Here is a 21,081-nt window from a genome sequence, read left to right as displayed (position 1 = left end):
CTAGTATTCTAAATATTTTTATTTTATTTTTTTATCTGACATTTGAACATCGGCAAGCGTCGGTGTATGATGGATTTTGGCATGTCGTCGTGATGCAATAGCCATTTTTGTGGAAGATTAACGTCACTTTCATAAAACGGCCATTATCTCCGTTCGTGTTTTCTGGTTGGTTAGAGAGATTGAAAATTAATTAGCTCCCACAGTTTTTGTCAGTTTGTCTTGACATTTTCACACTATTTTGACAACGTCTCTACGAACAAAAGGACGTCTGGGCTTATTTTTAAAGCTTCGCATTCTCGGACAATGACATTCGAAGTGTGAAATACTGACCGGCATTGAATATACGGCACACATCCTGCTTGACAACTTTGTAATATGAAAACAGAACATACTAAATATACGCCTGGACGCCCATTTGTTAATAAACAACTGATCAACGTTGTGTGAAAGTTTCACTCAAAATAAACAAGAATTGTGGGAGCTATTTAGATTTGAACTTCCATGGTAAACTGAAAAACACAAGTGGAGATAATGGCTAATTTGCATAACCATTCACTCAGTAAGAAGTTTGCTAATGCTCATAATTAAAATGGCTGTAACAGTTCCAAATTTAAACCTATTATAGTTTTGTAAAAAGTTAAATATAGTGCATAATATGGAGATCCCGTCATTACTTTTTTTTCACCATGTTTATTTTTGATTATTTATGTACAGCCTTGCTAAATCTTGCTAAGCATTCAAAAGTAAGAATGTTTGTACCAGTTTTCTATATTTTAAAATCGACTTTTGAGTATGTTCCACTATTCACAATGCTGTGAAATTTTAACACTCTATAGCCAAGACTGTTTGGATAATAAAAAGCAAAAAAAAAGAAAATTCACTCTCAAGTGCCCACGAACCTGCATCTATACCTTAAATAAATATAATTTCATTTAAATTATTTCAGCTGCAGCCCAGAATACAACTGCAGTATTTAAACCACCACCTTCAACTCAAGGTAATTAAAGTTTCAATGATATTTTACTTATAGTAAGGATTTTGGTGCTCTGTTTGTAATATGATTTTCCTATGTAGAACTATATTTTCGTTTGTTATCATGTTTGTGCTTCTTAATGTTTTCTGCTGGACCATGTCCATTTTTCAAGTCGTATTTGTACAAGCTGGGTAGGATTTTTTTTATTTAGGCAATTTTTATAATTTGTATGTCACTTTTTGTATTTTTTGGGGCACGTTTGTTTTTTTCTAGGTCACCTTTGATATGTCTGTTACATTTGGTCTATATCTAGGTCACATTTGATTTATCTAGGTCACTCACTTTTGGCAATACTGTGCCAAATTTGGTCATTCTAGGTCACTCGATTTTCTAGGTGTCATATACATGTGAAACACTTTTTAAATTTGTTTCCCATTTTTCCTTTTTTGTACATTTCTCACCTTTTTTTGTATCACATATTTCTCTGTAATGTTTAGTTCATGTATTTACAATGTTCAAAGTGTTTTTGTATTGAAGACATGAGGGTGCCCTCGTTGGTGAATGGAGAGTGATGTACTGGTTTATACGATATTTAGTTAAAAAACTAACAGTATTTTTACAGTCAGTTTAATATAAGCCTTTTGTTTAGTTCCTGTAGTTTCCACTGCTACAAGTCACCCTTCACCTGGGCAACCAACTACAATTGTAACACCTAAAGCACAGCAACAGCAGCAGCCACAACCACCAGCAGCTCAACAACAACAACTACAGCCACAACAACCTATACAGCAGCAGCAGCAGCAACAACAACAACAACAACAGCAGCAGCAGCAGCAACAACAGCAGCATAAAATTGCTCAGTCGCAGCCACAGCCACAGCAATCAACACTTGGCCAAAATCAATTACAGCAGCCAAGGGTTACTGTGTCGTATCCTAATATTCCCACACAAGTGCCTACACCAATAAGGCAGCAGTCGAACATCACCGCTTCAAGTGTTTCGTCAACTCTTAACCCACAAGGCAACACTCAGGTGAGGAAAGAATACTTAACTGTTCCTATCAAAATTAAGCATCACTGAGCGGTTCTGTAGTTCGGTTGTGAATTTCAGCATTTCAGGGTTACGTCAGGAATGGAATCACGTGGGATTTTCTGTTCAACGAACAAAAAGTCAATATTTAATGCGAAGCGATTTCTGAGACGCACATCAGACTCTTGATTTGTATTGCCATTAAGGTTCCTCCATTTTGAATTTATAATACATATGGTTTACTTGTGTTACCACTGCGTCCACCATAAACATTACGTACTTCCTAGGTTAGTTGTACTTGTACTTGAAGACAAATTCAAACAGCAATGCTTGGCAGGATTTAATGTAGTAAAGACAAGAAGTAAATTAGTTGATAAATAGCAAGTTATGTCAGATTTCGTATATAGGGCATATCTCCACTTATGTGCACATATTTCTGTTGAAAAGACAAAAACGTATTGTGCGTAAAATGTAAATTTGATGGCGAATTCAGATAGCAAATGCAAACACATTTTGTCATTGAGATTTTAATAATGTTTTAAAATACAACGTATACAAAACATGCTCTACTTACTCACTCCATTTTGTGCATCATCTTTCTCTGAACCAAAAATGATGACTTCATATTTGCACTTCATACTCCTTATCCCTATAACATAAGATGCGGAAAACATTGAAAATAAAGACAATTTCATATTTTAACTTTTGAGTAGCCTTCTTCCTTGAAATTTGAAAATTCTTTTTTTTTAATGTTTTTGACTCCCGTGTGCGAAGCACAAAAAGGGAGTCTTTGCAGTTAGTGTGTCTGTATGTGTGTCCGACTGTTCCACTGATATCTCAAGAACCATACATCTGTTTTTGATGAAACTTGGTGCATAGATGCTCTGGGCCAATGCGCAGATTTGATTAGGTTTTGGTAAAAATCCATGCTTATTAATTACCTAATTTGCATGATAATTAGCTGATTTTTAGCTGTTCCATGACTGTTCCATTGATATCTAAAGAACCACTTGTTGGATTTTGATGAAACTTGGCACATAGATGCTCTGAACTAATGCGCAGATTTGATTAGTTTTGGGTAAAAATCTGTGCAATATTAATTACCTAATTTGCATAATGATTAATCAATTTTCGGCTTTTCCACTGCTATCTCAAGTACTAATCATCACATTTCAATAAAACTTGGTACATAGATGTCATAGGACACTGCACAAACCTGATAGTTTTTAGGGTAATATGAGTACATATTAATTACCTAATTTTCATAATTAATTAATTAATTTTCAGCTTTTGATATTTCAAGTAGTAATCATCACATTTCAATGACACTTGGTACATAGATGTCATAGGACACTGCACAGACCTGATAGTTTTTATGGTAATATCAGTACATATAATTACCTAATTTGCATAATTAATTAATATTCAGCTTTTGATATTTTAAGTAGTAATCATCACATTTCAATGAAATTTGGTACATAGATGTCATAGGACACTGCACAGACCTGATAGTTTTTAGGGTAATATCAGTATATATTAATTAGCTAATTTGCATAATTAATTAATTTTCAGCTTTTGATATTTCAAGTAGTAATCATCACATTTCAATGACACTTGGTACATAGATGTCATAGGACACTGCACAGACCTGATAGTTTTTAGGGTAATATCAGTATATATTAATTAGCTAATTTGCATAATTAATTAATTTTCAGCTTTTGATATTTCAAGTAGTAATCACATTTCAATGAAATTTGGTACATAGATATCATAGGACACTGCACAGACCTGATAGTTTTTAGGGTAATATCAGTATATATTAATTAGCTAATTTGCATAATTAATTAATTTTCACCTCTTGATATTTCAAGTAGTAATCATCACATTTCAATAAAACTTGGTACATAGATGTCATAGGTCACTGCACAGACCTGATAGTTTTTAGGGTAATATGAGTACATATTAATTACCTAATTTTCATAATTAATTAATTTTCAGCTTTTGATTTATCAAGTAGTAATCATCATATTTCAATGAGACTTGCTACATAGATCTAGGATTATGCAGACACCTGATTAGTTTTAATTGGATATTAATTACCTAATTTGCATAATGTTCCATATTTATTTATGCTTATTAATCACCTAATTAACATAATTAATTAACACTGATATCTCAATCACTGATCATCACATTTGAATAAAATTTGGTACATAAATGCTCTAGGACAATAGACAGGCCTGATTAATTTTGATTAATATTAATTCTCTAATTAGCATAATAATTCATAATTTTTTTGTTCTGTTCTGTTCATATTAGTTACCTGATTTACATAATTAGTTTTTAGCTTTTCCATCAATATCTCATGTACAAGTAATTAGTCCCCGTTCGGACGCAGTCCGAAAACGGGGACTTATGTTTTGCCCTGTGTGCGTCCGTGCGTCCGTGCGTCCGTGATCACCTGTATCTCGAACATGCATGGACCGATTAAGTTCAAACTTCACTCATACATCACACCTTATATGGGACATATGCACATGCATTTTTTTCATGATCCGATTAACGATAGCCGAATAGCGGCCATTTTAAGGCCGAAAATGCATCAAAATCGCACATTTTCACCATTCCGGACCCGGATCTCAGTTATGCATGGACGGATTTTGTTCAAATTTGGTACATACATTAAACATAATAGGACCTTGATGCACGTCATTTTTTTTTTTGGATCGGGTTCGAAATGGCCGACTGGCGGCCATTTTGTTTTAAAGAATTCAGTTCTGGATCTGTATCTGAGACATGCTTGGATTGATCGAGTTCAAACTTCACACACACAAGGTACATCATGTCACAAATATGTATGTGCATTTGTTTCATGATCTCATTAACGATAGCCAAATGGCGGCCGCTTTAAGGCCGAAAATGCATTGAAATCGCACATTTTCACCATTCCGGACCCGGATCTCAGTTATGCATGGACGGATTTCATTCAAATTTGGTACATACATTAAACATAATAGGACCTTGATGCACGTCATTTTTTTTTTCGGATCAAGTTCGAAATAGCCGACTGGCGGCCATTTTGTTTTAAAGAATTCAGTTCTGGATCCGTATCCGAGACATGTCTGGATTGATCAAGTTCAAACTTCACACACACAAGGTACATAATGTCACAAATATGTATGTGCATTTGTTTCATGATCTCATTAACGATAGCCGAATAGCGGCCATTTTAAGGCCGAAAATGCATCAAAATCGCACATTTTCACCATTCCGGACCCGGATCTCAGTTATGCATGGACGGATTTTGTTCAAATTTGGTACATACATTAAACATAATAGGACCTTGATGCACGTCATTTTTTTTTTTGGATCGGGTTCGAAATGGCCGACTGGCGGCCATTTTGTTTTAAAGAATTCAGTTCTGGATCCGTATCTGAGACATGCTTGGATTGATCAAGTTCAAACTTCACACACACAAGGTACATCATGTCACAAATATGTATGTGCATTTGTTTCATGATCTCATTAACGATAGCCAAATGGCGGCCGCTTTAAGGCCGAAAATGCATTGAAATCGCACATTTTCACCATTCCGGACCCGGATCTCAGTTATGCATGGACGGATTTCATTCAAATTTGGTACATACATTAAACATAATAGGACCTTGATGCACGTCATTTTTTTTTCGGATCAAGTTCGAAATAGCCGACTGGCGGCCATTTTGTTTTAAAGAATTCAGTTCTGGATCCGTATCCGAGACATGTCTGGATTGATCAAGTTCAAACTTCACACACACATGGTACATCATGTCACAAATAGATATGTGCATTTGTTTCATGATCTGCTTAACAATAGCGGAATGATGGCCATTTTAAGGCCGAAAATGCATCAAAATCACATATTTTCACAATTCCAGAACCGGATCTCAGTCATGCATGGATGGATTTTGTTCAGATTTAGCACAATGTGTTGTACATATGCAGGTGCATTTCGGTCATGATCTGCTTTGAATGTATATGTCACTCAAATATGAACGGAACGGGGACGTGTCATTGACAATGACTTGTTTTGAATTAATTTTTGATGTGTCTTCAATACTCTCAGCGCACGGGAGTTCTTTCTAAGCTTTCTTTGATTGTATTTTACAGTCTCCAACTGCAGCATTGAAAGCAGTTCAAGAAGTAGTTGAGATTGCACAGGCATCACAGTATAAAAACCCACCGGTTGCCCAGGTAACCCCAATGAGGTGGCCAGCAGATCTGCAAGGGCCAAGAGGTATTGTTATTTTCTTGTAAATTAGAAACACAAAAACATGCATATTAAATATGGTATTTGATCTATTAAAAGAACATCATCAATGGAAGTGTGTTTTAAAACAAGAATTGCATTTGTTGCGTATGTAGTCATTAAAATAGGACTTATTCTCCAAGAGAAACACCTCTGCAGTAAACTACTAATAGTGCAAATATGGTATATGTGTGTTTAAACATTAAACCGCGGGTCCGGATGTATAAAAGGAAAGATGGCCGCCACTTTTCAGTATGCAAATGACACTCAAGCGTGAAACATCTCTTCGGGGTGCTCTGCAAAATCACTCTTTTCGGCAATATTAACGCCTGTGGTGCTTTATTTCCATGTCGTACACAAACATGAATATATCCGTGATACAATTGCGATGTTAATTTACGAGTTCGGTGCGATGTCAGTGTGATTTCCGCGTAAAAGCGACGGAAAAGCATGATTCAAATAGTCGTTTTGACTGCTCAAACCGACTGTCAGTCATAGTTTCATGCAAATGTAAGGTGTTAATCCTGAGTTGTTTGTTCAAACTCTAGGTATGTTTATGTAATTACGGAGTTGATCATGTAAGTGATATCGTGGAGTTAATGCTGTGAGCTGTTTTTCTGTCCGTCCATCGCAGAGGACGTCGTCAGCGCTCCACAAAGCCGTCCGACCCGAGCGAGTGCGAATCGCACGAGCTGGGGTGTGCGCGAGAGGGGAGGGGAGAGACTTTGCGTGAACATACCAATAACTTCCGTAGTGTGTGTGCGCAAAGAAAGACATTCGCGGTTACAGGGCTGGGAAATTTGCTCAATTCCTATTTTCCAGTGGCAACAGAGATGAAATAGGTCAGTTACGAGAAGGAAAATAAAAAAAATGGTTTTCACTCTGATGTCGATGAAAAGAGTCGAGAGAGTCACAAATACGTCCCCGACAATATGTCGAGTATGCTTCTCAAATTTTTCTTCGTTCCAGAAAATTTAAAAAGCGCAAATGTGTCTCGAAAATAATGTAATGTTCCCTGAAACATATCCCCCACAGTGAAATATTTAGCCCTTTTTGTCATGTACTAGTATATATTCGTGTATATTTGGCGTCAGACTACTGGGTATGCCCGTGCCACACAGCCGTATACGTATAATAAAGTTTTTGTTGTTGACGTTGCGTATTGCCTAGCCAACAAGACACATTATGGCAAATGTTGTACGATAACTAAATTGTGTAGGTCATTCAAAAAAACCACAGTTATTTCATGGTGCAAATAATCGGTAGTTCTCTTTTTGAAATATTTGTTGGCCCATAAAAGGGATGTTTGGTTAGTTTGTATCAATGAAAGACACACATTTTTCAGTACCAGAGATGACCCACATAAGGCACGCCTGGATGATTGGGATACAGTCCACGTATCTGTCTTACAACACACTCCGGCATCACTTCTCTTTGTATGACCACAACGTCATCAGCCCTCATAAGTTGCTACTTGCGCTGGATGTATCTTTCGTCAGTCCACACATTTCATCGTCCTAGCATCGTCCAATACTTTTTGTATAAACGACTCCTAATAGCAGCGTTGTTGTCACATGGACCCTGGCCATTTCCCAACCAATCTTGTCTGTTTGTTGTCACACAAGGTTGACACAAGACAAAACTAACACTCGTTTTGCCCGACGACTCTCAAGAACCAGATCAGGCTCCAATCCACTATCGTCTAAATCTAGTTCTTCCTCCGCCTGGTTCTTGTAAACTAAATCCTAATCAGACTGAGGGAATAGAGCGCATATCACAGCCTCTTGAGCTTCCGAGACATGTATAGACATGTATGAAAGTTTCGGTCACAATTTACCACCCTGACTTTTTGGCAACGAATTTTTGCCAAAAGTTTACCTATAACTATTTATTGATGACCCGCACATTGCATGTTCGATGTATCTATATTGATTTACTCATAACTTTGCCTATTTAGATTTTTTACTAATAACTGGCCTGTTGCAAGTAGTACTCATTATATTTATAAATAAACCCACGGCAACATAGCACAGTACGTAGTATAAATACATCACGCTCGTAACGTACAGGTTGTGAATGAATAAATAAATACATTGCATAAGAGGGTCGCACTTGTAACATATTGGTACAATAGCAAGAGCGCAAGGGCATGAGCTCGGTTCAGAGATACCATTGAGAACCTTACAATGCCGTAATAACGCCATTTACAGAAATTGTGCTTTACAGTTGACCACGAGCAAAACAAAAGTGCGTAGGCCCCGTAAACGTCGAACAACGGGATTCAGCAAGTCCTTTCAAATCGGATAATAGCGTAATGCATGATGTTAGTTTACGGAATTAACACCTTCAGTTTAAATGATAACAGCTGTGTACCAAGTAAACAATTGGGCGGACCATTCAAATTACATTTCCCATGACGCACTGGTGCAATCCCTGGGATTGCGGAGCCGCGCTTTAAGGTTAAATACCATCAATTTGGTTGGTTGTTTGTTTGTTGTCAGACGCCTCAAATAAAAGATAACTTATTTTTTTTCATTTTGGACTGAAACTCCACTGTGAGCACTTACCTAGGCTGTCATCGTTTCCACGTTACATCACAACAAATAAACACATGGTCACATTTTTTAATTTTTTTCTTCAAAAATCTGTTGTATCACTCATTTACATATTGCTCTTTGCATATCAGCAGTGGCTGGAATCCAAGCAACTACAAGACTACCAGTACCAAATGTGTTAAATATGCCTGGAGTGACGACGCAACAACAGGTATGACTAGATTACAAACTGCCTTAATAACTCGGGAGATTTTCGTAGCATTAGATTTTGAAAATTATGGATCAAGCAACATTCAAAAAAGCCTCCTATGAATTTCAAACCAATGTTGACAGTTTTCTGAAACTATGGTAATCAACCAGCCATTCACCCTGCTGCTACCAACAGGTCTTGTCAACAAAGATGGATGCAATGCACTTTGCTTCAGAAGATTGGAACAAAAAGACAAATTTTTTGAATAAAAACTGAAAACTGACTCAAATTTTGTCTGTTGGCTCCAAAATTTAGGTTCATTTCCCGAAATATTGAAAAATTTCTGAAAAAAGTGAAGAAAAATTTGGGCGAGAAAGTCTGGTAGTGAAAAGGTTATACTGTCTGCTGGCGGCCATTTTTTCAAAATTCCTAAAATGATCATTGACAGAAACATTTTCTTTTTAATTCATTTTCATATCATGTGTTGTATGATATAAAAACCCTGTTGTAGTCATGTTTTTGTCTGATTTATTCAATTGAAATGAAAAAAACAAATTTCATCTTTTTTTGACAGTTTTCTAAAATCTTTCTTTTATTCACCCCCATGAAAGCACCCTCACGATGTGTAAATGCATTGTATTTTATTAAATTTTATATTGACAAGCAACATTTATATCTCATTGATTACATTTTGCCTTGACATTTTTTTTAGCACGAAAAAGTCTTTTCCCATAATTTTCTGAAAATGTCTTTATAACTGAAATCATACTTTTTAACTTGTTCTGCATATTAATGTGTACAAGATGCCACAGAACTGTTTCTTCTTGCAATGACCTGTTCTTGTATTTTTTTTTAACTGAATCTTCAATTCAAATCACTGTAAAATGACTAATTTTCACTGGGTTTAAATTTTACTGATTTACCATTTCAGGCATATTCAGTGGGTTTTAAATTCACGGTTTCATCATTTAGATAATGTGTTCTATGCTAAATTTTACATATTCACTGGGTTTTAATTTAGCACATTTTCCAGTCAGCAAAAGAAGATAAATTAAAACCCAGTGAATAATTAACCCTTTTACAGTAGTTCAAATCATAGTTTTGAACTAAGTTTTTACCAAATTTGTCATTTCGTCACCTATCATGGGATTTTCTTGATATTCAAACTGTCTTGGTACGTACTCCACATGTAGATCAAATTATAAATGATTTCTGCAAATTCAGGAAGCTGGGGTAGCAGGAAACATTCTATAGAGAACTGGTGGTGAAAAAGTAAACTAGACAATTTTACATTTCTGTATTTTTGAAATCTGCTTAAACACTCTATATACTGTAAAAGGATTAATTATTCACTGGGTTTTAATTTTGCTTATTTCGCTGACTGGAACTTGCGCTAAATTAAAACCCAGTAAATTTAGCATGGAACACATTATCTAATTAATTTAAATGATAACACCATGAATTTAAAACCCACTGAATATGCCTGAAATGGTAAATCAGCGAAATTTAATCCCAGTGAAAATTAGTCATTTTACAGTCACCATGCCTTGAAGCTGTTGATTTGCGAGTGCATCAGTATTAAAGTGCATGTCTGAGAAGTTTGTCACACAAAGAGAACTTGATAATTAAATGGTTGTGAAATGCGTTTACTTTTTTTTAACATGCTTGATGCTGTTAGGAACTTTAAATAACAGTTGTGATCTAGTCTTGCATTTTACTTATTGACCATGGATACTATTTTGTTTTATTTACAGCAGATAGCAGATCAAATCGGTACAATGTCTGGTTCAATAAATCAAACAACAGCAACTCAAATACAATCAGTTCGACCACAGCAAGATGCACAGACACAACCACCGCGGAGTATAGTTTGGAGGGGCGACTTGGAATGGCAAGAGGTAAAAACAAAAAAATGTCTTCAGTTTCAACAAAATCACTAATTTGTCATTTTGGTTCAAAGGCTAAGGTTATGATTGTATAAAAAAAACGCATTTAATTTTTTTCATCTTTTTTGCAGAAACCTAGAGGAGCTTCCCAGGACCCCTCAGCTAGAGTTACACGATCAGTTGCTTGCAATGTTATTGCCAGTCAGGCTGATAATTTACAGGCAGATAAGTGGCCTAATAAACTAGTGATGCAGCTGATCCCCCAGCCACTGTTGGTGAGTGTAATATTATACATGTTTGATACGCATTGCTCTTCTTTTACCAGATCTGGTGCAATAAATAATAAATCAATAAACCTTAAATTAGGTATTTTCATTATACATCTGTCACCGTTAACCCCATAAGTTATAACGTGCTGTAATTTGGCGGTATTGCACTGGGTATTTGCATCTTACTATATTAGGAGATATAGATTCCAATAATGAACAACTACGCGTATAAACATCCTCTAATAATAAAAACAAACATGGCAACCTCTTGCACAAAGTTTGCCCCCCCCCCCCCCCCCCCACACACACACAAAAAAAAAGTTGGCTAAATCTGTTCTAAACTTTTTGGATTTTGGCATTCCCATAATGTATCCTTGAGAAGTAATTATGTATAATAATAAGGTTACTACGAGAATATTGCAAAGTATGCACTTAGACAGTACGCCGTCGCATCATTACTCCCACTGTACTGTCTTTACGCATATTTTGCGTTATCCTCGTAATAACCTCATATTCCTATAAAAATATAAGAAGTCAAACATGTTTCGATTAGAATTATTAATCAATATAATCATATTCTCATTGTTGGTCTGCTTTGTGACAATTCAACTGTGCCGGTGGAAGCCTTGTTTTATTATTTTATCTATTGCATTGGCTGTAATTAAAATATACTATTCGGTGGCAGATGATTCACCTTGATGTGTTACTTTTCACTGACAAGTAATGTTAAGACTGTGTATTTGTTTTGTTTTTACAGCATTCGCTTGGAACATTATTTCGCAACTCTCGATCAGTAATATTTCAGTTTTCACCAAGCGACCAAGAATCATTGAAATCTCTTTATAGGATAATGGTTGGAGGATTTGTAAGTACTAGAATTTTTTGCAGATATTCAAAACCTTTTAAACTTATGTTTTTCTTTTATGTAAAGGTTAATGAATTTGTAATGAGTTTGTAATTCAGCAGATTGTGCAATTTTCGCGAAAAATTTTGTGAATTAACCATTTCACCACCAGACATTCTTGCCCAAATTTTTCTGCACTTTTTACCTTGCCCATATCATTAGAGATGAAAGTGAAAGGTATATTAAGGGGAAAATGTCTGTTGTTGTTGTTGTTGTTAATAGTTATTGTGTGCACAATAACTTTACTCATTCTATTCTAAACTATATCAAACTAGTCATCTAATTCATCTGTAATAAATTTTTCCCTTTAGTGCAAAATGTGTGAAATTATCATGCAAATATTGAAAAAGTAGTAGTCAAAATTTTAACTGTTTCTACTTGACTGATTACTGGTGATAAACATTCAGAGGTCACTGGTCCCCGTGGGGATATGGGTGTATGTGTTTAATGAAGGAATATCATTTATCTTGTAGTCAATATCATTGGTAATGTACATGTACCTCTCAAATCCCATGGGAATACTAGACTGGGTTTCAATCAACTCATGGATTGGATTGTTCCACAGTCCAACAGTTGCAAACATACCAATAAAATATATAAACTAATTTAACAGAAAACAAGATGTCAGATAATTGTTATAAAAAACCCTTTGGGTGCAAACTAAACAAATTTGTCTATTTTTGTCCCAATTTTCTGAAGAAAAGAACAGACTATAACAGGACTATTTTGTGAATTTGTGAAGAAAAGAGGGAACTGGTGGTGAAAAAGTTAATAAAAAATCCTAGGATGTTTCGTAAAAACATGTTTACACGAGTTTAAGTCATTACGTTACATTACATTACACTGCATGGTGGTTGTACCGGTACATCTTGTTATTTTATAGGCGGGATGTGTACATTTCAACTCACCTCAGCAATGTGATGTTCGAGTATTGATGTTACTGTATATTCAAAAGAAGCGTCAATTCATCGGACTCATACCAAACGATCAACCCAGTTTTGTTAATGGTATCCGTACAGTGATAACGAATCATAAGAACAAACAACAACAGAAACATGCAGCAGAATTACAGTTACAGAAGGTGAGGACAATTACTGGGTTAAATGTGCTTGGAACTACAGTTTAGCTATCAAGTTTGGCAAAATGGCTATCGAATTTGCTACCTAATTAGCAAACCTAGCTAACTGATTTGCAGCAAGTTTGGCATGTACAATTGGAACAAATGGTAATGGTGACCCTGAATTCAAACGATAAACTTCTATTCAGAAGTTTTAGGCAGTCTTTTAGCTACAAACTAATCAGTCAAAATTGGTCTTTACGTCCCAGAAAACAAAGAGAAAGTGTCATTTCTTGAGTGGACATAGCAGAGATTACACAAAATCAAATTATTTAGTTTCTCTGGCTAGCATACATTTTCTTCACAACAATTTTGGGAATAGGGTAGCACTGCAGTGTTAAAGCCCAGCCTGTACACCAATGTATTTCATTATAAACTGAATCATTTTGTAAACACTGAAACCAAATGCATATTTCTGTAACTCCTCCATCATTGCAGCATCTTTCATCATTGCAGCATCTTTCCTCATTGCAGCATCTTTCCTCATTGCAGCATCTTTCCTCATTGCAGCATCTTTCCTCATTGCAGCATCTTTCCTCATTTCTGCATCTTTCCTCATTTCCGCATCTTTCCTCATTTCCGCATCTCCGCTCATTTCCGCATCTTTCCTCCTTTCCGCATCTTTCGTCCTTTCCGCATCTTTCCTCATTTCCACATCTTTATCATATCCTCATTTTACAATTTTGCTGCATCTACTACAGGTAGCCTGCATCAAACGAATAACATTACACAAGTTTTCTGGATCTGTCAGAGTTGTTGTTAGTATGGTGGCTAGTGACATATGATTGCCTTTGTTCTGTGTTCCAGCAATTTAAACAAATCAGTTTAAACTAACATAGCAAACGATGCAACAAGAGATATTGAAGGACACAGTTTACTAGATTTTCTGTTTGCCATTTCCACAGTTACATCAGCAGCAGCAACACTTGCAGGCACAGGCTCAAGCGCAAGCACAAGCACAGACATCGGGTTCAGTAACGGCATTGCAGTATACACAGCAAACACTGGCGTCTTCATCAGCTGGGCAACAACCATTACAACACATTGGGGGTGGAGCGGCTACTGGAGCTTCCATGCAGAACATGACACTACCTTCCCAAGGGTCTGCAAGTGTTTTGTCATCAAGTATTCCTTCTCAACAACAACAACAACAGCAGCAGCAACCACAATCACAACAACCAACACCACAACAACCGGGATCTACAGGAATGCCACACAACATAAACATTCAGTCTCAACGGGAAACTAACTTGGTAGGTGGGAGTATTTCTCTAATAATAATAAGTAAAACGTAATGCAGCTTAAGTTTTATCATTCACTTGTATAGAGAGTTTCATTTAATACCAAACGGAAAGGGGTCTATTTAAATACAGTAAAGAATTTTGGGAGAATATTTATCATGTTTTGTGAAAATGGATTTATGAACGACTATATTGATTATATTTTTACCCTTTTGCAGAGGAAAATACAAGCTCTCCAAAAAACTTTAGAAATGGCGCAGAAAAAAGACATGGAGTTAAAGCAGCAACAGGAGCGTCAGTTGAGGCAGTCACAGTTACTAGTGCAGAGACAACAAGTACAGAGATTTCAGCCACAGCGGGGACAAACACCACAGATGCCTTCCACGAATCAGCAATTGAGGCATTTACTGCTTAACCAGCAACAACAACAGCAGCAACAACAGCAACAACATCAGGTATGAACTCGGCAAGTGATAAAACCACGCTGTCTCTGATGCTGCTTGCTGCCATGTTTAGTTAAAAATAAAATTGGTGCCATTAGGTGCATGTCATATCAAAAAATATATAGAAAATATATTTATTGCAGGTTTGTTCAGAAAAAGCTAAAACTGCAATTTTAGAACATTGTTTGTTTAAATATAACCACACAAGATGGCTGGCCAAATTTTACTGAAATATTTTTTTTTAGGCACAATTAAATGGGCAAAGTGACCATAAGTGAGGCTAATGTCACATAAAATGCGATGTGAAAAAGGTTGAGTAGTCATTTCATTAAAATGTCTATGTGACTATTGAAACCTTTGACGCTCAGTATTATGGGGAAATGATGCATAAAATCATTGGTGAAAGGCAGTCTTCAAGAATCCTGGCTACTCGTGGTTCCAAAATGTTGACATATTTGGGTTGGGGGTGGGGCAGCCCTGGTAAGTTGTCGTCCTGTACCGGTAAATCCTTAGGTTCACTGGATGAAACTGGAATTCAATAAATGGCGCCCTCTGGAGACCTGAAACAGGGTTCCCAGCCCATCAGGGAAATCAGGGAAAAATATTTTTGATTTTTCCAGTCAGGGAAAAGTCAGGGAATTTGATAAAAATGTCTAAGATCAGGGAAAAATCAGCAATTTTCCCAAAACTCAAAAGTAGTCAGTCAAACTTTGTTATTTTGTTGTATATAAGGTGCAAAAGGTATGATGAGACAGCATTATCTCACAAAGTGCAGCATATTCTCAGACATTTCTGCGTTTCTAATTAGTAGCTTACATTGTAGATGTACAGGTTCTAATATTTGCTAAGCACTATTTCCAGAAGTTATCATGAGAGTAGCATAAGTAGATAGATGATTCAGTTTTATGTACTAACATTTGGTAAAATGGCACTTGTGTGTTTATCAGTACCAATATTTTCTTTGCAGGCAGGTACATTGCCCCTTTCCTCCTTTCCGCATCTTTCCTCTCTTCCGCATCTTTTCTCATCCCCCCCCTCCCCGTTATACATGAGTAGTTCCTTCCAAGCTACTTAGCTTGACATTTGATGTGTTAAAACAATTTGCCACGAGACTGATACATATATACCCTTGTCCTGAAGAGGGAGTCTTATGTGAACACTTCCTTCTGGCATATAAAGTGGTCACACATGATGGGAGCATTGTATTACCTTCACCCTTGTCAGTGTTACCAGCCATTTTTTCTGAGGCAGGACACTACCCGAACAATTATATATACTTGTTCAAGGGTTACAAGTTATTGTTTAAGTGTAGTTTAAGTGTAGTTTAAGTGTAGTTCAATTTAATCCCAGGAAGAAATACAGTCATCCATTTGTAAATTTGAGATGGACTTGTGATATCATCATGTACAAAAAAACAATACATCTGTGTACAGAATATCCTCGTTGTTCTCTATTCAAACTTTACTAAAAAATAGTTGTAAATACCCACAGACTTCAGTAGTTTTTGGTATCATTGTATAAAGTACAGTTTAGCTGATTAAACCCTCTATGGCATGAAGATCTTCATGCAAATGCACATTCCAATTATGTAACCAGTGTTATAATAGGTGCCTTAAGTTTATCGTAGGGTAATGCTGTGATTAATTGATACTTTACTTGGATTACCTTGATTCAACCTCTGTCTGCATAAGGCAAGGAAAGGATGGCTGTAAGGGGAGAAGGGAGGCCATTACATGCCTGTGTTAATAGTACTACCGTACTCGACCGCGTTAGCGCCCAGGGGCCTCAACTCAGAAAATCACGATTTTTTAGGGGTGGGCGCTTACCCGAGCACCCCCCTCGAAAAAGAGTGCAAATGAAAAATTTGATTCATCAAGTGACAGATTACGTCTTTGAGGGAAAATCAAATTACGAAATTAGTTGAGTCGTCATTGATTTTCACAAGGAAGAAACAAAAATGATCACAATAAATATGAACATTTTATTACAATATTAATTACGTACCATCAGAATTTATGAAATTAAAAACATTTGAGTCTGTTGGAACACAGTCGAAGTCAAAATTGTCATATTATCTCCACTGACGAAGGTGTTGGATCGTACGCAAACTCTCGATGAAAATCACTTTCCGCCATGATGCATTTGCATTTGACCTGCAGCAGCATCCTTTGACCTAATGGGTCAAGTTGGTTATTTACCAATCAGAATGCTGTGTTGCACTGAAGGCAATTCTTCGGAAATTCCCGAAGACTTTCCGGTAACGCAATGCGGAAGTGAATTATCAATGTCGAAGTACGATCTGTTGGAATTTATTTCAGCGAATAAACGACATGGTTTTTCCAAAAAACTAGTAACTAGCCATTTTTGAGAGGTAAACTGAATATTGCATGAAATATTTACCGCATTTTACTTGTATTAACAGGTCATTGTCGAAGTGTAGTTTACGCACGGTTACCGTGTTCTACGCATTCACAACATGTTCACAGCGGGCGATATCCACGCTGTATCATATAGAAACGATTATCAAGATACGTTATGCAAGACCAAGTTTTAAATTAGTTGCATTTTGAAGGGGTGGGCGCTTTGCCGAATGTGACCCCAAATATAAAAATTTCGCAAAAGTGGGGGGTGGGTGCTTGCCCGGGCATGGGCGCTAACGCAGTCGAGTACGGTAATTACTTTCACATTATAGTGTCTTATACTGTAAATAGTTTACTGCAACAACATGTACAAAAACATATATGACATATATGTTAAATGAGTTGAAATAATTATCAGGGAATATTGAGATTTTATCAAGGAAAAATCAGGGAATTATCAGGGAATTTTGTTTTCTTGAAATGCTGGGAACCCTGCTGAAAGCAAACACACTGCCTTCTTTTCTCACTAGCAAGTGTAAATGGCAGTATACAGTGTACTTGCTATGCTTTCAGTTTTCGCATTTTGGCAAATAGATGTTAATAACACAGAAAAAGACCGATAGTTACAGCTATTGCGGCTTTAAGTATTCACTCTGTGGTTTGATGTTTTGTACATTAGTGAGAGATGCCAGTTGCCAACTACTGTAAAACATTTTATTTTCACTATTTGTGTAAATTTACTGGGCTTTTAAGTTCACGAACATGGCCGAGAAACAATGACCTCTACTGTTATTAGTCCTCATTCGGACGAAGTCCGAAAACAGGGACTTATAATTCGGTCTCCATCTGTGCGTCTGTGCGTCCATCCGGAGTCATATCCCAGAATCCCTTGGACCGATTCCGTTCATTCTTTGCATGTGCCTCGTACTTTATGTGGGACATGCAGTGGTTTAGCAATTCGATTCAAAATGACCGACTGGCAGCCATCTTGTTTTTTGAAAATGTTTTATTTTGGACATGCTTTGTCAGTTGTCATTCAAACTTGGTACATAGATTATACATGTTAGGTTACATGTCCATGACGATTTATTTCGCAATTGGATCAAAGATGGTCGACTGGCAGGCATCTTGTTTTGTTTTTTTATGCGGTATCTTGGACGTGCTCTGACAGTTTTCATTCAAATTTGGCACATACATGTACTTTATACATGTTAGGATGCATGTCCATGACAATTTGTTACAAAATATGGTCAAGGATGGCCGATTGACAGCCATCTGACTTTTTGGCCTTACTACTATATTTCCACAATTTATATACCATTTTCATTCGTATTTGGCACACACATCATACATATCAGTGTGTTTCATAATCAGATCAAAGATGGCCGAATAACGGCTGTTTTTATTTTTGGCCATATTACTACTACACGAAACACGTGTTTTGTTGTAAATAAACAATCTGTTGTATACGTCACTTGAAACTCAAGTTTCAAGGACACGCTCGTGACAACCCCTCCGCTTTAATACGACGAGCACAAAGAGAACTTTTAAAAATTTAACGGAGACTGTGTCATTTTCAATGACTTGTTTTATATGTTAAAGGGCGGCAGTCGCCGCGCCGCGTCCTGTTCGATATGGGACTCATAGCGACGTATACAACGCATGTAAAATACACTGTTTATTTACATGAAATTCGAACACGCGCTGCGCGACAACCACCGCGCTTTAACATGGATTTAATTCAGCAGATTTTACTTATCAGCGAAAATATTGAAATTAAAAACTAGTGAACAATAACGGCGTTTACAGTACTCATTTTTGTATTGACCACAACATTTTTCAAGGGAACAACTTTTTGTTTTGGGTTACAAAACCTGTTAAGATCTTGTTAGAATAAAAATTCTTACCAAATGTTTTTTTTTTCATGCAGCAGGCAACTCAGTCATCTGCTCAGCAGCAACAGCAACAATCTGTCTCCTCCACGACAACGCAGCAGCAGCAGCAACAACCATGGCAACAACAGCAATTCCTTCAACAGCAACAGTCGCAGCAAATGCTTCTTGGCCAGCAGCAGAGAGCAAGACAGTTAGGTCTAACACAAACAATACAACCTCAACAACAACAGCAACAACAACAACAACAACAAAGTAGTGGTCTTCTCGGAGATGAAATGAGTTTATTTGACCTTTTAAATCCTTAACAAAATTATCAAATCCTACCCACCTTTTCTGTATATTTTTTGTTTAAAACTTTTAAAAAGTACATTTCTTTTAAAAAAAAAGCTGCAGCTAATCAACAAAAAACCAGAGCCATTTTTGTGCTGTATTTTTGTAAATTTATGTAAAGATGATTTATTATTCATACCCTGCCATTGTCAAGTTCAATTGTCTTTCCACTTTATATATTCAATTTTAGATTCAAAACAAGTTTTTTTTTTCAAGAATAAAAAAGCAAGGAGCGTTTCTATGGAAAAGTTATTATAAATTAATGCATTTATTTTAAGTTGCCATGGTATCCCATTTTTAAAATGTACAGCAAGGATATCTTTGTTTGTCACCAATAATACTGTATGTGATAATCCTGTTCTGCTGTGTTCTTTTGGCACTACCAATTTCTATGTTTTGTATTAAAGCGAGGGGGAAGTCACCTGTGCATGTGTCAGATGGCCATAGCGTGTCATTGTTTACAAACAAGCGTCTACCCAGTAGCCTTTGTGTTTTTTAGCGCGTGTTATCGTTACTTGGAACTCAATTCCTGCGCGTGTGCAGGCGACGACGCTCTCGCTTTAAAGTATGCACTTAAATGATACTACCATGTTTGGTCATACAGTGTCCATATATGGTACTCTCATACCCATTTTTGGTAAAGTTCCCCACTCATCATAGTCGTGCTTTCAAAAAATTACATTGTTTGTGTATGGTAAACAGTAATTATGTGAAGAATCACTGAAAACATTTTACCTGTTCATACACTAAAATATTTTGCATCGTCAGAAAATCATTTTGTTGTCCAAAAACAGAAATTATGATATTTATTATATGGTCTTTAAAGCAATAATATATCCTACCAGAAGTTCATATCTGATGTGCTGAGCTGTTTCGCTTTTATCTCCAAAAAGCAGGAAGGATTTAACAAGCAGTAAATTCATTTTTCCATGATCGAGTCGCAGGATTTTGGTTTTTTACATGAATAAAATGCATTGGTCAATTCAAAACTTGAACATACATACATACATGCAGAAATTGATATGCAAATAAATGGTGGTACCCAGCAACGACAATAAGATGTGACCCAGTTTAGTTTGTACTTTTGGAAACTTCATCTGTGTTCTACCTTTGGTAGTATCTTGAATTAAAAACCATAGTAACAAGAATTGATAATTACCACTGAACTGCGTTATTTAGAAATTTTTTTTGTTCTTGCGTACTTTTTTGGTACCAGATTGTATTAAAAGATTCTTATGGAAAGCTGAGAGAATTATTAAATTTTAAATCATTTTATCAATATATATTCTATAATTTGATGCCTATTTATTTAAAATGAGTGTTTGAAAAAACCCTAAACACTGAAATTTAAGTGTGCGGAGCATTTCTGTCAAAAATATTTAATTTTTTTTAAAATTACAATAACAGCCTGGGGAGGTAGGTGGTCAGTGTAGTAAGTGACACTAACAAATACACATATTTTGTTGTCACTAAATATTACTACCCTTATTGCTACTGTTAAGATATCTTCCTATATTTGACAAGACTGAGTAGAGTCTGAATTTCAAATGCAGCAAGGCAGGCATCAAATCTACATCAATACAAAATTTATATTCAATGCA

General features: G+C 36.2%; 1 protein-coding gene across 2 annotated transcripts in view; it reads left to right on the top strand.

Annotated features, from left to right (window-relative positions):
- LOC100367576 (mediator of RNA polymerase II transcription subunit 25-like) overlaps window positions 1–20,763 on the top strand; it is a 47,963-nt gene extending 27,200 nt beyond the window's left edge. The window contains exons 8-18 of one of the 2 annotated variants that reach the window (XM_085498973.1): window positions 947–997; window positions 1,623–2,005; window positions 6,152–6,278; window positions 8,977–9,056; window positions 10,793–10,933; window positions 11,053–11,196; window positions 11,948–12,055; window positions 12,978–13,175; window positions 14,117–14,464; window positions 14,671–14,907; window positions 19,186–20,763. In XM_085498973.1, the coding sequence (XP_085355099.1) occupies window positions 947–997; window positions 1,623–2,005; window positions 6,152–6,278; window positions 8,977–9,056; window positions 10,793–10,933; window positions 11,053–11,196; window positions 11,948–12,055; window positions 12,978–13,175; window positions 14,117–14,464; window positions 14,671–14,907; window positions 19,186–19,455 (2,087 nt within the window). In that variant the 3' untranslated portion in view covers window positions 19,456–20,763. Of the gene's footprint in view, window positions 1–946; window positions 998–1,622; window positions 2,006–6,151; window positions 6,279–8,976; window positions 9,057–10,789; window positions 10,934–11,052; window positions 11,197–11,947; window positions 12,056–12,977; window positions 13,176–14,116; window positions 14,465–14,670; window positions 14,908–19,185 lie in introns of both variants that reach the window. The other variant, XM_085498968.1, reaches the window with a different exon arrangement.
- The last annotated feature ends 318 nt before the right edge of the window (window positions 20,764–21,081 follow it).

Source organism: Saccoglossus kowalevskii, chromosome 1, assembly GCF_978046115.1.
Source record: "Saccoglossus kowalevskii chromosome 1, keSacKowa6.1, whole genome shotgun sequence".
In the NCBI taxonomy this organism is placed as follows: Eukaryota; Metazoa; Hemichordata; class Enteropneusta; family Harrimaniidae; genus Saccoglossus; species Saccoglossus kowalevskii.
Note: the sequence above shows the minus strand (reverse complement) of the source record. Positions and strands in the feature narration are given on the sequence as shown.